A 16,131-nucleotide genomic window follows, 5' to 3' on the forward strand; every position below is an offset into this window, starting at 1 on the left:
CCACAACGCCCGGCTATTTTTTGGTTGCAGCCGTCATTGTTGTTTGGCGGGTCCGGGCTGGGGATTTGAACCCGCCACCTTAGGTGTACGTGGCTGGCACCTTAGCTGGTTGAGCTATAGGCGCCGAGCCAACGCCTGGTATTTTTGTTGTTGTTGTAGTTGTCATTGTTTTTAGCAGGTCTGGACCAGCTTTGAACCCACCAGCCCTGGTGTATGTGGCTGGTGCCCTAACCACTTAGTTACAGGTGCTGAGCCTGGTCTAGGAGTCTTGTGTCTACTGTTAGCACCCATGACACTGTCTTGTTAGTTTGCAAGTAGGGTAAAATCTCAGCCCCTTCATAGTACTGACATTACCCCTCCCTGCCAAGCCCTCCTCCTCAGACTCACGCTAACGATGGCCTCCTTGGTCTGTGTCATGTCAGAGATGACTCCATCGGTGATGATGAGCAGAACATAGTACTGGGAACCATCAGAAATCTTGGCTGCAGTCCTGGGTGAGAGGCCAAAGTCAGAATTTAGCTGAAAGGCAGACAGACTAAAGGAATCTTCTCCCCTCCTCTAAGTTTCAACAGCCAGCATGGGAACGAAAGTCAAGGCTTCTGAAGCTCATGTTCCTTCACTGGACCTGGCAGCCTGCCCCCGCCTGCCATCCCTCCAGAAATACTCATTGAGCACTTACTATGGTGGGAACTAGAGATACATGAGGAGGAAAAACAAATCCATCCAGCCCTGTGGAGTGAGGCAGACATTCATCCAAGGAGGTGTAAAATTACTACTAGGATAAGTGCTGTGATGGAAGGTGACACTGTGAACAACAGGGGATCTGAGCTGGTCCAGAAGGTCAGTAAAGGCTTCTTTAAGGAAGTAATGTTTGAAGATGGAGGAGAGCTAAGTAAAGTGGGCGGGGATGGGGGGGAGTCATTCTAGGGAGAGGGAACAGCATGGACAGAGGCCCTGTGGTGTGTCTGAAGGAAGCTCACTCTGTCTGGAAGTCAGAAAGTGAAGGAAGCAGAGTGGACCATGTGGCCGAGGGGGCACAGAGGCCTGACCACCCTGGGCTTCATCAACCCAGGGCAGGATACTGATGTTCTTACAAGAGCAAGAACAAAGTTTCCTTGCTTCCCTCTCTCACCCATTTCTTTTCTCTTTCTTCTCCCTCTGCTGACCATATCCCATTTTCCGGGCTGCTAGGTCCCCTGCGGTCCTCCCTCAGATAGGCTACAGCGGCTCCCAGAATTCCTTTTCCTTCTCTCACCAATCTCTGAATCCGAGATTTTCCCATCTCTAAAGGACTTCAGAAGTCGCTGAGTCCAGTCCCCTTATTTTACATGGAAGAAAAACAAGACCTAGAGATGGCACGAAGACAGCAACAGACCCGGGTCTCTTTACTTCTAGTCCCAAATCTTAAATGGATTGGAAAGGATAGAGCTGTGCTGTCCAATAATGTAGCCCTGGCTACATATGGCTATTATTAAAGAGAATTAAACATTCAGTTCCTTGGTCATTCTAGCTACCTCTCTTTCTCTCTCTTTTTTTTTGAAACAGAGTCTTGTGGTGTTATGCAAGTACAGTTCCATGGCGCCAGCTTAGCTCACCGCTAACCTCAAATTCCTGGACTCAAGCAGTCCACCTGCCTTAGCCTCCCAAGTAGCTGGGACTGCAGACATGCACCACCACTCTGGCTAATTTTTCTATTTTTGGTAGAGAGGAGGTTTTATTCTTAACCTGGTGTCAAACTCCTGTCCTCAAGCAGTCCTCCCACCTTGGCCTCCCAAAGTGTTAGGATTATAGGTGTGAGCTGCCACGCCTGGCACCTAGCTACCCTTCAAGTGTTCAGTATACATATGTGGCTGGTGAATACCATGTTGGACAACACAGACACAGAACATTTCCATTACTTTAGAAAGTTCTACTGGACAGTGCTGATCTCAAAAAAGTCAAAGGAAAGTCACGGTTAGAGTATAGAATTAAAACTGTGTTAGAAAGAAAAAAAAGGGGGTGGCACCTGTGGCTCAAGGAGTAGGGCGCCAGCCCCATATGCCAGAGGTGGTGGGTTGAAACCCAGCCCTGGCCAAAAAACTGCTAAAAAATAAATAAATACAAATAAATAAATAAATAAAAAATGGTTCTTTAAAAAAAAAAAAAAAAAACTGTGTTAGGCTCAATTTGCCCAGGGCCCAGAGTAGGGGTGGGTCATAGTCTTCTATCACAGTCCTTGCCTCACTCCTGAATTCTGGCTCCAGCCTTTGCATAGGCCTGGCCTGGTACCTTCTCTCATTCATTTCACAAACAGTCACTGCATACATGCTGTGTTGGTCACCAAACCCACCTTGGTGACCAACACGGCATGTTGGTGCTAAACATGCAGCACAGAATAGGGTGTTGTCCTAGGGGAGACAACTGTTTAAACTACTAGAATGCATTGAGTTTAAGGCTTTGATGACATAACATTTAACCTAAGACTTGAGAAATGAGTAGGATTTGGCATGGTGATAGTGGGGTGGGGTTGGGAGGACAGGCAGGTAGAAGGACAGATGTTCCAGGGAGAGAGAATGGCAAGTGCAGACCGCGAGAGTAAGTTCTAGGAGTTGTGTGTAGATCTACAAAGGAGAATGAGAACGGGGGCCATGCACATCACTCTTCAGTTTGGGAGCATGGGACGTATGTCTTTAGTTCTCTGTAGGTGTCTTGCATTCCAAGGCCATTTAAATCTGGACATTGGCAGAAGAAATGGGTGACCGGCCAGGGGAGGCCAGTCAGTACCTCACTTGGCTATAGGGTGGGAAACAACAAAGAATTCTTTTTTTTTTTTTTTTGAGACAGAGCCTCAAGCTGTTCCCCGGGTAGAGTGCCGTGGCATTACAGCTCACAGCAACCTCCAACTCCTGGGCTCAAGTGAGTCTCCTGCCTCCACCTCCCAAGTAGCTGGGACCACAGGCGCCCGCCACAACGCCCGGCTATTTTCTGGTTGCAGCCGTCATTGTTGTTTGGCGGGTCCGGGCTGGGGATTCGAACCCGCCACCTTAGGTGTACATGGCTGGCACCTTAGCCAGTTGAGCTATAGGCGCCGAGCCAAAGAATTCTTTGAGATAATCAAAATCACAGCTGCATACTTGACATGTGTGATATAATTTAATCCTCATTGCCATTCCATGAGGTAGGCATTGTTTTTGTTCTTAATTTTAAAAATGAGAAAACTGAAGTTTAGAAACATTTATAAAGGTGGGCAGAGCAGCTCACATCTGTAATCCTAGCACTAGGAGGTCCAAACGAGGCAGTGTCCATAGCACAGTGGTTACTTGCACTGAGGGTGGCAGGTTCAAACCTGGCTGGGGCCAGCTAAACATCAATGACAACTGCAACAAAAAAATAGCCGGGTGTTGTGGCAGTTGCCTGTGGTCCGAGCTACTTGGGAGACTGAGGCAAGAGAATCGCTCAAGCCCAAGAGTTTGAGGTTGCCTTGGCACTCTACCTAGAGCGACAGGTAGATTTTATTTTTTTTTTTAATTAGCTTGGTGTGGTGGTGCATGCCTATAGTCCCAGCCACTTGGGAGACTGAGGCATGAGGCTCACTGGAGCCCAGGAGTTTGAGGTTGCAGTGAGCTATGATGATACCACTGTACTCTAGTAGCCAGGGCAACAGAGTGAGATCTTGTCTCAAACGAACAAACAAAAAAAGTAGCATCCCCAAAGGCTATGCTTGAACAAAGCCCATCCTCAAAGCCCATGCTTGAACAGCTGATCCTAAAGCTCAAGCTCTCCATCCATCACTCTGTTCCCAGTCTGTTCTCTGGATATTCTGCCATATATGAGAGCACTCTGGAAAGTATCCACCCTTGTGTGTTTCTGTTTTTCATAGTACATAGCTGGATACTTTCTGGACATTCCTCATTGTATTAAATTTATCACTGTTTCCTGAACTTGTTCCTTCATACCTCTGTGCTTTTCACATGCCATTTCTGCTACAAGGTCTACTCTGCTCCTCTTTCTCTAATAAAGTCCACTTTGCCCTCTAGCCCCAACTGAGCAGTTCACTCTACAGTAGGCCCATATCTTCCCCCTTTTCTGCTCCCCCACTGCAGTAGGATACTGCCCAGCCCACAAAGCTAGGCTGTCTCTACTCCTCCAAGTGGGTCCTTACTGCATGATCTGGTGGATAAAGTCAGATGAGTATAAGTACATTTAAAACACCCTTTCTTTTTCCTAAATTAAACATGGATATGATGTGAGAAGAATATGAAATTTGCATAAATTTTTAAGATGAAATATGGAGACTTCAAAGACATTCTCAGCCTGGCTGCCTTAGGCTGTGCCCCTAGATTCCCCCAGGGGGATGCAGTCGCTTGCTTTTGCTGACAAGCAACTCACTAGAAAAGTCTGGGAAGCTCTCTGGCCTACAGAAGGTAATGATTTATTTATATTTCTGTCTCTTGCACCAAGGTGGGAGCTCCCAAGGGCAGCGACTAGATCTGATTCATCTGTGAGTCTCCAGTGCCCCAGCAGAGAACTGAGCACACAGCAGATGCCCTTTGAATAGTAATAATGATAATAATAGTAACAGCAACAGCTAACATTTACAGTACTTACAATGTGGCAGGCACTAAGTGCTTGACATCTATTAATTAGTCCTCACAACAACATTATATGTAGATGTTATTATTATTATTATTTTATAAATGAGGAATCAGGCACAGAGAGATTTCTTGACCAAGGCTATACAGCTAGTAAATGATATAACTAGGAATATTAGCTAGTCTGGCTCCTGACCCATGTGACATTGTCCCTTTACTAAATATTTACTAAATGAATGAATAAATGAATCAGTGTAGTTGCCCAAGATAATACAGTAGAACCTCCATAGTTGACCCCATCCCTCCATTGACCACTTCCTTAAATTGACCTAATTTTCATAGACTGGACATGCACCACATGTGTGTATCAGTACAGCAGGCTTAGTTCCTTATGTCCATCGCCACTGTATGTTAACTAGTTTGTCACAGTCCCTTGGGTGGTCAGCTTACAGAGGCTTTACTGTATTTAAGAAGTCTGCTTAATAACAAAAAATATGCTTAGGTTCCCGCATTAGTAAAAAAAGGTAGTGAAATGTCGGATGTAATGATGTTATATGCAGTGAAATATTAGATGTAATTTGGCTGTAATAATGGATGCACGTGGGAAAGACTGTCAGGGACTATATACATCCACATTCCCATGGGCAGTGTCGGGGTGATTTCTTCATTTCTCTATCCTTAAGATTCTCTATAGCAATGTTATATTATTTTTACAATTTTAAAAACTATTACTGTCATTATGAATTAGAACATAAATCTTTATGAGGGAAAAAGGAAGCTTGTGGATATAGAAATCTCCCTGAAATCTATCCATTTTTATTCTTTTTTTTAAGAGAGAGAGTCTTTGTTGCCCTTGGTAGAGTGCTGTAGTGGCACAGCTCACAGCAACCTCCAGCTCTTGGGCTTAGGTGATTCTCCTGCCTCAGCCTTCTGAGTAGCTGAGACTACAGGTGCCCACCACAACGCCTGGCTAATTTTTTTGTTGTTGCAGTTTGGCTGGGTCCGCGTTTGAACCCACCCTGGATATATGGGGCCAGTGCCCTATTCACTGAGCCACAGGCGCCACCCTTTCTGTTTATTTTTACTTCCAAGCTTTCTGAGGTGCATTGTTTTAACTGGGTCTCTTCTAGTCAGCATATAGTTTACTTATTCAATCAGAGAATCTTTTTCTTTCTTAAGCTCAGTCAGAGCCTATCCTATTTATTGATATATGCTTGGTTCTGTCCTTTTATTTTAAATTTGTTTTTAATTTAATCTTGATACCTCCTTTTTTTTTTTTTTTTTAAAGAGATGGAGTCTCGCTCTGTTGCCTAGGCCGGAGCACAGTGGCATGTTCATAGTTCACTGTAAGTTAAAACTGCTGGGCTCAAGCAATCCTCCTGCCTCAGCCTCCAGAGCAGCAGGGACTACAGGTGTGCTCCCACACCCAGCTAATTTTTAATTTTTTTGTAAAGATGAGGTCTCACAGTGTTGCCCAGGCTGGTTTCAATCTCCTGGGCTCAAGCAATCCTTCTGCCTCAGTCTCCAAAAGTGCTAAGATTACAGGCATGAGTCTCCATACCTGGGCCTCTTTGGTATTTAAAATCATTTGATACATGATCTGGGTTCTTTGTAGTGTATGTATATAAACATAAACTATGTAAATATATATATGCACACAAACATAAACTATGTGTGTATATATATATATATATATATACAAAAAAAATTTTTTTTTTCTTAGAGATGAGGTCTTATTTTGTTGCCCAGGCTGGAGTGCAATGGTACAATCATAGCTCACTATAGCCTCCAGCTCCTGGGTTCAAGCAATCCTCCTCCCTTAGCCACCTAAGTAACTGGGACTATAGGCATAGGCCACCACACCTGGCTAATTTTTAAATTTTTTGTAGAGGTGAGGCCTTGCTACATTGACCACGCTGGTCTCAAACTCCTGACCTCATGTGATCCTTCTGCCTCAGCCCTCGCAAAGTGCTGGGATTACAGCCCTTACGTCCAGCCTGTGTATTTTATTTTTTTTAGAGACAGAGTCTTATTTTGTCACCCTCAGTAGAGAGCTGTGCCATCACAGCTCATAGCAACCTCTAGCTCTTGGGCTTAGGTGATTCTCTTGCTTCAGCCTCCCAAGTAGCTGGGACTAAAGTTGCCCACCACAACACCTGCTATGTTTTTGTTGCAGTTTGGCTGGGGCTGGGTTTGAACCTACTACCCTCAGTATATGGGCTGGTGCCCTACTCACTGAGCCACAGGTGCTGCCCCGGCCTGTGTATTTTTTTGCAGGTTTTGGCTGGGGCTGGGTTTGAACCCACCACCTCCAGGCATATGGGGCCGCTGCCCTACCCCTTTGAGCCACAGGTACCTCCCATAGACTGTGTATTTTTAATCTAAAAATTTGGGGTGGGGAATTAATCTGCTAGTTTTTAATCTACCATGTATTGAGTACTTACTATGTATAAAACACTGTACTAATACCTCTGACACTATTATCTAATTTTAACTTCATAATAACTCTATAAAGAAGCTGTTTATTGGCTGGGCATGGTGGCTCACACTTGAAATCCTAACACTCCAGGAGTGCCAAGGCAGGAGGATTGCTTGAGATCAGGAGCTTAAGACAGCCTGAGCGGCTCGGTGCCTGTGGCTCAAGTGGCTAAGGCGCCAGCCACATACACCTAAGGTGGTGGGTTCGAATCCAGCCCGGGCCTGCCAAACAACAATGATGGCTGCAACCAAAAAATAGCTGGGCGTTGTGGCGGGCGCCTGTGGTCCCAGCTACTTGGGAGGCTGAGGCAGGAGACTTGCTTGAGCCCAGGAGTTGGAGGTTGCTGTGAGCTGTGATGCCGCAGCACTCTACCCAGGGGGACAGCTTGAGGCTCTGTCTCAAAAAAAAAAAAAAAAAGACCAGCTTGAGTGAGAGTAAGACCTTGTCTCTAAAAAAACAGAAGGCTGGGCACAGTGGCACGCCTATAGTCCTAGCATTCTGGGAGGCTGAGGCGGGTGGATTGCCTGAGCTCACAGGTTTGAGACCAGCCTGAACCAGAGTGAGACCTTGTCTCTAAAAATAGCCGGGTGTTGTGGCAGGCGCCTGTAGTCCCAGCTACTTGAGAGGCTGAGGCAAAAGAATTGCCTGAGTCCAAGAGTTGGAGCTATGACGCCACAGCACTCTACTGAGGATGATAAAATGAGACTCTGTCTCTTAAAAAAAAAAAATACACAGGCTGGATGTGAGGGCTCACACCTGTAATCCTAGCTACTTGGGAGGCTAAGGCAGGTGGCTTATTTCTGCCCAGGAGTTTGAAGCTGCAGTGACTTATGATGATGCCATGGCACTCTAACCAGGTGACAAAGCAAGACTCTGCCTCATAAAAAAAAAAAAAAAAGCAGGTGCTTATTGTCACTCATTATTATACCATCTTATAGGAATAATAGATGCTTAGGCTCAGTGTCCATAGCTCAGTGGTTAGGGGGCTGGCCACATACACTGGGGCTGGCAGGTTTGAAACCAGCCTGGGCCTGCTAAACAACAATGACAACTACAACAAAAAAATAGCTGGGTGTTGTAGAGGTCGCCCAGCTACTTGGGAGGCTGAAGCAAGAGAATCGCTTAAGCCGAAGAGTTTGAGGTTGCTGTGAGCTGTGTTGGCAGGGCACTGTACCAAGGGTGACTCTGTCTCCAAAAAAAGGATGCTTAAAGAAACTAAATTATTGATGACAGTCATGTAAATGTACTGGAACTTTTTTATTAAAGGAACTTTTCCAAATATTTATTTAAAAAGAAAAAGAAACTAAATTGCTTAAGGTCACATGGTTAGTGGGTTCACAGCCAGGGTTCACAGCTGGGTTCACAACCAGGTCTGATGCCAATGCTTGTGCCTTCGGCACATGCTGTAGGCTCTTCTTTCTCTGACCTTACCTGGAAGCCTGGGTTGTTGTCCCTAGGGAGTGGGGTTGGGGTAGTTTGTTGACACCCTCTCTGCCCCATAATAAGGTACAGTCAGCCTTTAGTATCCATGGGGGTGGTGGTTAGTTTCAAACTCCTCAGATGCTTGAGTCCCTTATATGAAATGGTATAGTATTTGCCTATATCCTATGCACATCTTCCTTATACATTATTTGTAGGTTACTTATCATACCTAAATACTATCTGAATAGTTGTTATACTGTATTGTTTTTACATTTGTTTCTTTTAAGATTGGATTTTCTTTTTCAGCTTTTTTGTTTTTTTAATTGAGACAAAGTCTTACTTTGTCACCCTCGGTAGAGTGCCATGGCGTCATTGAGCACAGAAACCTCAAATTCTTGGACTCAAGCAGTTCTCTTGTCGCAGCCTCCCAAATACTGGGACTATAGGTGTCTGCCACAAAGCCTGGCTATTTTTAGAGACTGGGTCTTGCTCTTGCTCAGGCTGGTCTCAAACTCCTGAGCTCAGGCAATACACCCACCTTGGCCTCCCAGAATGCTAGGATTACAAGTGTGAGCCACCACGCCTGGCCTTTTCCAGCTGTTTTTGATGTGCAGTTGGTCGAATCCAAAGATCCAGACCCATGGTGATAGAGGGCCAAATATATTACAAGACCTCTTTGTAATGGTCAAACCGAATATTTCTGGAGCCTGGCCAACACTGAACATTTCTCTTTCTCCCCAATGCCCAAGTTCACCCAGGAGATGTCTTGACTATCCCCAGGGAGTCAGTTCCTCTCTGGCTGCCCTCATTTTCCCCAACCCCTACCCAGTTCCCTTACCTGGCCACCTGGTTGATGACAGGAGCAAAGTAGGTGGGCCCATAGAGCTGCACTGTGCGCAGGCTCTGGAAATAGCTCTCCAGCACACCCTCGATGCCCACACAGTTGGGGTCCTCATCATTGTTGTTCTGTCAAAGAATGTACCCTGCCAGGCTGAGCCTGTGCAGGGTATTCCCAGGAGTGCTCTGATCCCAGCTCACTCCTTCCTTTTTCCATCAGTACCTTTCGTGCTCCCCTCCAAACCCAGGCCTGCTCCCCTCCCTGCTTTGCCACCCTCTCATGGCTTCCTACTCCTCTGCAGGCCCTTGCCCGCTGAAGCAATGTAAATAGAAGAAATTCATCAACTTAGGTGGGCAAGATGCCAGGGCATGGAGTATAGGCTCTGGCTCATACCATACCAGGGGGAATTGGTGGGAGATCCGTCCCTCTGGGGGCAGTTTAGCCCCAAAGCCATAAGCTGGGAAGAGCTTGTCACTGTCATAGTCCTGGATGATCTCTCCCACTGCCTTGAGGGCCATGGCATAGGCGCTGAGCTGGTAGGGACTCATGTAGTGCAGGGAGGTAGGCTGCAGGGGGTTCCCTGTAGGGACACAGGAGCCCCAGCCTCTTGTTCACTTGGACCATCCTTTTGTTTGCCTGCTTATCTTGTATGCAGCCATTTACCTATATCTGCTTATCCACCCTCTACCCATATACTCCCTTATTAATTTACCCAATCATCTATCTGTTCATTTGTCCATCTATCTACCTACTCATCCCTATATCTTTTTTTCATCTCGGTATCTATATGTCCATTTATCCCCCTACCCACACATCCATCTACCTATCTACCTGGCCATACATCCATCTTTCAATCTATCTATCTATCCATTCTATCCACCTACCTCTTCATTCTCTTCAACAGGTCGTCCATTCATTCACTTGTTCACCTGCTATTTCTCTTCCTTTTCAGTCCATCCATCCAGCTGTCCCTCTCCATTTTACTCATTACTTGTCTGTTCTCATATGGATACATCCCCCCATTCATTCCCCCATCAGCTCACCTATTTTCTCAACTTAAACATCTATCCATCTGTCCATCCCTGCATTTACTTGCTCAACATACTGTATTCACTTACTAATCCATGTACCCACTCTGTTCATCAGTATAGCCATCCACTCATTCCTCACTACCCATTCACCTGTCCATCTCTCATTATACCCTCATTCTCTCCCATCCATACATTTACTCACCCACCTATTGAGCCATTTATCCTTTCTTTGATTCACCTACTCATCTATTTTCCTGTATTCTCTGGCACCCTTGTACCCAATAATATCCCTCCAACACTCCTACCCCAGTACCATTCTGGCTGAGATTTTACCTAGGTCTGGGCTTTTTGGGTAAGTAAACTCTTATTTCCAGCTAGGAATATAGGCTGATCCTTAGTGAATTCCCCCTCCCCCCACCAACATTCCCCCATCCATGCCTCACCATTGGAAGCTGTGAAGTCAATAGCTACTGTGAAGTTCAGCTGTGTCCTGTTGGGGAATGAGTTGAGAAGTGAGGAACTAACACCTATTACACTAGTATTTCTCAAACATTAATGGGCACCTGGATCATCTGGGGCTCATGTTAAAATCAGATTCTGATCCAGATAGTCCGGGTATCTGACAAACTTCCAAATGATACTGCTGTTACTGGCTCATGGACTATATTTTGGGTAACAGAATTAAAAATCTGCCCTGTGATAAGGTACAGAGAAGCAAGTTCATTTCCCAGGCCTTCCTCCCTCCATCAAACCAAACAGAATGTCCCCTACAGTCTGCTTGCATTTCCCCTCTCTTGGCCTTTCTCTCTTGCCTGACTGTAACTTTTGTCCGGGCCCCAGTCAGGTTATTGGGGCCACCACTGAAGTCAGGTTATTGGGGCCATCACCGGTTTGGCAGCCATCTTCTCAGTGGGGATGGGAAACTAAGAATGAAATGCAGCCCCTTGAAGAGAACTAAGGAAACAGTTTGCATTTTACAGAGCACTTTAGAGTTTGCCAAGTGTTTTAAATAAAGTTTATCTTCATGATACCATTGGTCCTGACTATCCAAAAATAAGAAATCTGGGGCTCAGAACTGGAAGTGACTTACTGCTGGGCTGCTGGCCCAGAGCTTGGCCCATGACTCACCCTCCCTTGATGTAATCAACAAAAGTGAATTCAGAGTCCACAGAGAAGGAGAGCAGTGTCACCTGTGGGACAGAAGAGATAGCCCTGATACTTTGGAAAGGGTGGCAGAAGGAAGAGGGGCATAGTAGGTCTTAAGGGAGAGGAATATGTGGGAGACAGGTGATTCCACCCCGTGCCCCAACCTGTCCCATCCTGTTGAATTTATGAAAAGAAATAAAAAGGGGAAGCTGTCAGAAACACAGGTGGATTTCCAAAAGTGTATTAAATTGGAATGTCAGGAATACTGGGTCACACTTGTAATCCTAGCACTTTGGGATGCCAAGTTGGGAGGATCTCTTATTGTCAGGAGTTCAAGACCAGCCTGGGCAGCAGAGTGAGACCCAGTCTTTCCAAAGTAATAATAAAAAAATTAGCCGGGCACGGTGACATGCACCTGTAGTCCCAGCTACTTGGGAGGCTGAGGCAGGAGGATGTCTATAGCCCAGGAGTTGGAGCCTGTAGTGGGCTATGATATTGCCATTGCATTCCAGCCTGGGTAACAGAGGGAGTCCCTGACTCTAAAAGTAAATTAATAAATTGGGAAGTGCAATTTAGGGTGTTTTTCTCTTTTATACTGCAAAATAGTAAAGATTGAAAAATTTCCCTGCGTGAGGAAAAGACAAAACAAAGAAAACCTTAAGTGGTACACCTGTGCCCGCTGCCGTTCCCTCCCTCCAGTATTTGTCATGCTATGTCAGTGGGGACAGACACAGAAGGATCCAGGGAGGGCCGGACCTCCAGGGAGCACTCACAGTTCCTGAGTTGACATATTTCTTCTTCTTACATTTCTTCCGAGGGTTAAGTACCTAAGTAGAGGAAGGTAACAGTGATGGTGAGAAACAGAGGAAGAGAGCTCCAGACAGTGCACTGTAGGAGGGAGGCCTTGGGTTAGCTGAGCAGGGCCGGACCTCTCACCTCATACACTGTGAACTGGTTCTGGGCCTTGCTCAGCTCCCGGTAGCTGGTGGTAAACTCACCGATGAAATCGTGGCTGTAATGAGGCCAGGGGTAGGTAAGCAGCAGTAGCTGCTGGTTTACAGCCAGGCCTGAACCCAGTCTTTTCATTTCTTTCATCCTACCCCCCCTACTTAGGCTGCAGGGTATGAGGGCTGGGGCCAGAAGGGGGGCCAAACTAAGGGAAAGAAAAGGGAAGAGACAGTGTACCAGAAAGACAATGCAGGGGATCCTGTGTCCCCAAGACCCTGGTATCTGTCATCACCCTTCTTGGTTCCCAAGGCTACTTTGGCATTCCTACTGAATGTACCACATATTGCAGAGAACTTTTTGGGTTAAACATAGGAGAAGGGACTGTGTGGGGCAGTTCTACCTTCCATTGCGGTCCCAGTCATACACATCAATCTTCACTGTTCTGAAATGCAAGAGATAAACAGGCTGGGTGTGTATGATGCTCTCATCCACTTGACTGTAAGCAAATCACTTCCCCATCCACTCATCTGTCCTTCCATCATCCCGTTCATCTTTTAATCTACTTCTCCTCCTAACTATTCACTCATCAGTCCTTACACGTACCCTACCACTGTTATTACTGCTACTGCTGCTGTTAGCACCACTATTACTCTTTTTTTTTTTAACCACTTATTGAGTCTTATTGTATTCCAGGCATTGTTCTCAGCAGTCTCACAGATTGTCTCATTTAATTTAACAACCACCCTGGATAAAGTAAATACTACTATTATTGGATAAGGAAATTGAGATACAAGAAAAAAAACAAGTAATGTTGCTAAGATCCCTTAGCTTATAAGTGACTGAGCTGAGATTCAAACTCTAACCTGGTTTCCAAGACCTAGTTCCTAACTATCCTGCCTGAGTCATTTCATATTTCTTATCTATCAGTGTACCAATCCATTTAACTATCTATCCATCTAACCACCCATTGACTAATACATTAGCAAATGTATAGTAATACACATAATACATATACTAATGTATTACTTATCAATTTGTTTCTTTATCCATTTATCAAACTATACATCCAGCTGTTGACTTACTCACTGATGCATATAAACATCCATCTGTTGATTCATCTGCCCAACCAAGCACCCAAGTATATAACATCAGTCCATCTGGTCATCCATTTATCTGCGTAACTATACTAATACTCATCCATCTATGTGCCCATCCATCCTTCCATCCTCTCACCTATCCCTATCCACCTGTCTTTATACTACCTACTTATTCATTTATTAGGTTAGCCTGTCTATTTTTACTCATCCATCAACTAATTCACTCACTAATCCATCAAGTCATCAATTTTCCATCCATTCATCTGTCCATCAATCCACCTGTCACTCCACCTATCCTTCTCACTTGCTTTTTATTCATGCATCTGCCTCTCCTGGCATCCATCAAATTCTCATTTACCTGTCTTATCACTTATCTACCATGTATCAGCTCATCTATTTACTCATCCATCTGTTAATCCATCCGTCATTTGTCCATCCACAATCTACCCATCAGTCCAATTGTCCATTCGTCTGCTATCTATTTATTTATTTTCCCCTCTATCTACTCCCAATCTTGTTCCTTTTTTTTTTTTTTTTTTTTGAGACAGAGCCTTAAGCTGTGGCCCTGGGTAGTAGTTTGCTATGGCATCACAGCTCACAGCAACCTCCAACTCCTGGGCTCAAGCAATTTTCTTGCCTCCACCTCCCAAGTAGCTAGGACTATAGGTGCCTGCCACAATGCCCGGCTATTTTTTGGGTTGCAGCTGTCATTGTTGTATGGTGGGCTGGGCTGGATTCGAACCCGCCAGCTCAGGTGTGTGTGGCTGGCACCTTAGCCGCTTGAGCCATAGACACTGAGCCTCACCATTGTTCTTATATATCAATCCACACACCCATCCAACCATTCACTGGTTTATTCCTCCATCTGATCATCCATCCATGTATCTGCTCATTCATTTGTTCATCTGCACTTTCATCTACAATCCACCTACCGGTCCACCCATCCCCATCCATCCATGCGTAGTCCACCTATCCATCTATGTGGCTGTCCATATGCCTCCCCATCCATCCATCTTCATGCCCAGAAGTCTGTCTCATTGATCAGGACCCTCCAATACTATTATGTCACTTTTTTTTTTTTTTTTTTTTTGCAGTTTTGGCCAGGGCTGGGTTTGAACCCACCACTCTAGCATATGGGGCTGGTGCTCTACTCCTTTGAGCTACAGGCACTGCCCGTATTATGTCACTTCTGCCATCATTCTGGAAACCCCATTGTAATGTCCTTGGCCCTCTAGCTTAGGCCAAGCAGACCTGTCATAGTCTCCATTGCACAGTGCCCGCACAGGGATGCTGAAGGGCTGCCACACAGGATTCAGCGTGTTTTTCACAACCTCTGTCTTATGGCAGATAGTAAACCTGGAAGGGGAATGGAAGGATTAGAAGCTGGCTTGAGTGTAGGTCTAAATCTGTTAGAGATTCCTGAGAGTCCCCCACTTGTTAATCATATGCCCCCACCCCCAGCCTGAGAGCCCTGATGGCAGTGACTCACGTGCCATCCTCATTGCTCCTGTAGAACACAAGGAAGGGGTCTGATTTCCCAAAGAAGTCCTTCTTGTCCAGCTTGTTTGCACACAGCTGCATAGTGGCAATGTCCTAGGGATGGATGCAGCTGGGCTGTTGATACTCAAATTGCCTGTAGCCTTCAGACAGTCCACTAAAGGGAGTACGGGGAGAAGGGCGCTCCCAGATCTAGCACATGGACCTTACTGACCCGACAATTGCTAAGCTCCTCTGCAGTCAGCAATATGGTCCCACACTTCTTGCCTGGTACACCCCTGGAAGTGGAAAAAGCCTGTTAGTTATAGGAAGGAGGATAGACAGCAAAGATTGGGGTGGTCAATCTGGGACTGGGTAGGCCACTGGATTCAATTTTACATTTACTGACAGTCCCTTGAGTGTGTCTCCTTCTGTTCTGGGTGGCTCCTGGTAGGGAAGGGAGGGGTCTGCAGTCCGGTAGGAAGAGGTTAGACTAGCTTAGGTGGATATCTCATATGGTCGTGTAAGAAAGACACAGGATTTAAAGTCAGTAGACTCAGGATGGATTTTATGATTTTTAAGCTGTGTCACCCTGGGCAGGTCATTTCCCCTTTCTGGGCCTTAGTTTTCTTCACTGTGAAGTGGGAAAAATTACTTTCTGTCAGGCAATGAAGAGATATAAAGGAAAAGCAACTTATAAGCTTTATATGGTTATATTCTTCAAAGCAGACCCTGGTACTTACCATATGCCAGGTGCAATGCTACATACAGGATGGCCATATTTACTATTTAAAATAGCCAATTGCACACGAGATTTATGGCCACCCTGTAGAGTTGGCCAGTTGGCATTCTCCAGCTTTGTTAGACTGTGCCCTCAGGGAGCTTTTAGATGGTGGTAGAACATGAAAGGCAGTAGGCAAATGGAATGTGCACAGCAATTCTGAATCAGGGGGAGGAATTTCTGTCCAGACCCAGGGAGCAAAAGGGCTGGTTCCTGGTTGTAGTTGAGATACTTTTTGGAGACTGTGAAAAGTGAGAAAAAAATAAAAGGGATGGCTTGGCGCCTGTGGCTCAACCGGCTAAGGCGCCAGCCACGTACACCTGAGGTGGCGGGTTCGAATCC

The 16,131-nt window shown here is 45.6% G+C and overlaps 1 protein-coding gene across 1 annotated transcript in view; it reads right to left on the reverse strand.

The window, feature by feature from the left end:
• CPNE9 (copine family member 9) overlaps positions 1–16,131 on the reverse strand; it is a 27,837-nt gene that overhangs the window by 4,930 nt on the left and 6,776 nt on the right. Inside the window, exons 8-18 of the mRNA XM_003785458.2 lie at positions 15,244–15,307; positions 15,022–15,125; positions 14,784–14,888; positions 12,836–12,877; positions 12,424–12,499; positions 12,261–12,314; positions 11,470–11,531; positions 10,785–10,831; positions 9,709–9,890; positions 9,311–9,438; positions 350–490 (exon numbers count right to left, since the gene is read on the reverse strand). Coding sequence (XP_003785506.1) covers positions 350–490; positions 9,311–9,438; positions 9,709–9,890; positions 10,785–10,831; positions 11,470–11,531; positions 12,261–12,314; positions 12,424–12,499; positions 12,836–12,877; positions 14,784–14,888; positions 15,022–15,125; positions 15,244–15,307 — 1,005 coding nt within the window. The remainder of the gene's footprint in view (positions 1–349; positions 491–9,310; positions 9,439–9,708; positions 9,891–10,784; positions 10,832–11,469; positions 11,532–12,260; positions 12,315–12,423; positions 12,500–12,835; positions 12,878–14,783; positions 14,889–15,021; positions 15,126–15,243; positions 15,308–16,131) is intronic.

Source organism: Otolemur garnettii, unplaced genomic scaffold, assembly GCF_000181295.1.
Source record: "Otolemur garnettii isolate 467f Iridium unplaced genomic scaffold, OtoGar3 scaffold00015, whole genome shotgun sequence".
NCBI classification, from domain to species: domain Eukaryota; kingdom Metazoa; phylum Chordata; class Mammalia; order Primates; family Galagidae; genus Otolemur; species Otolemur garnettii.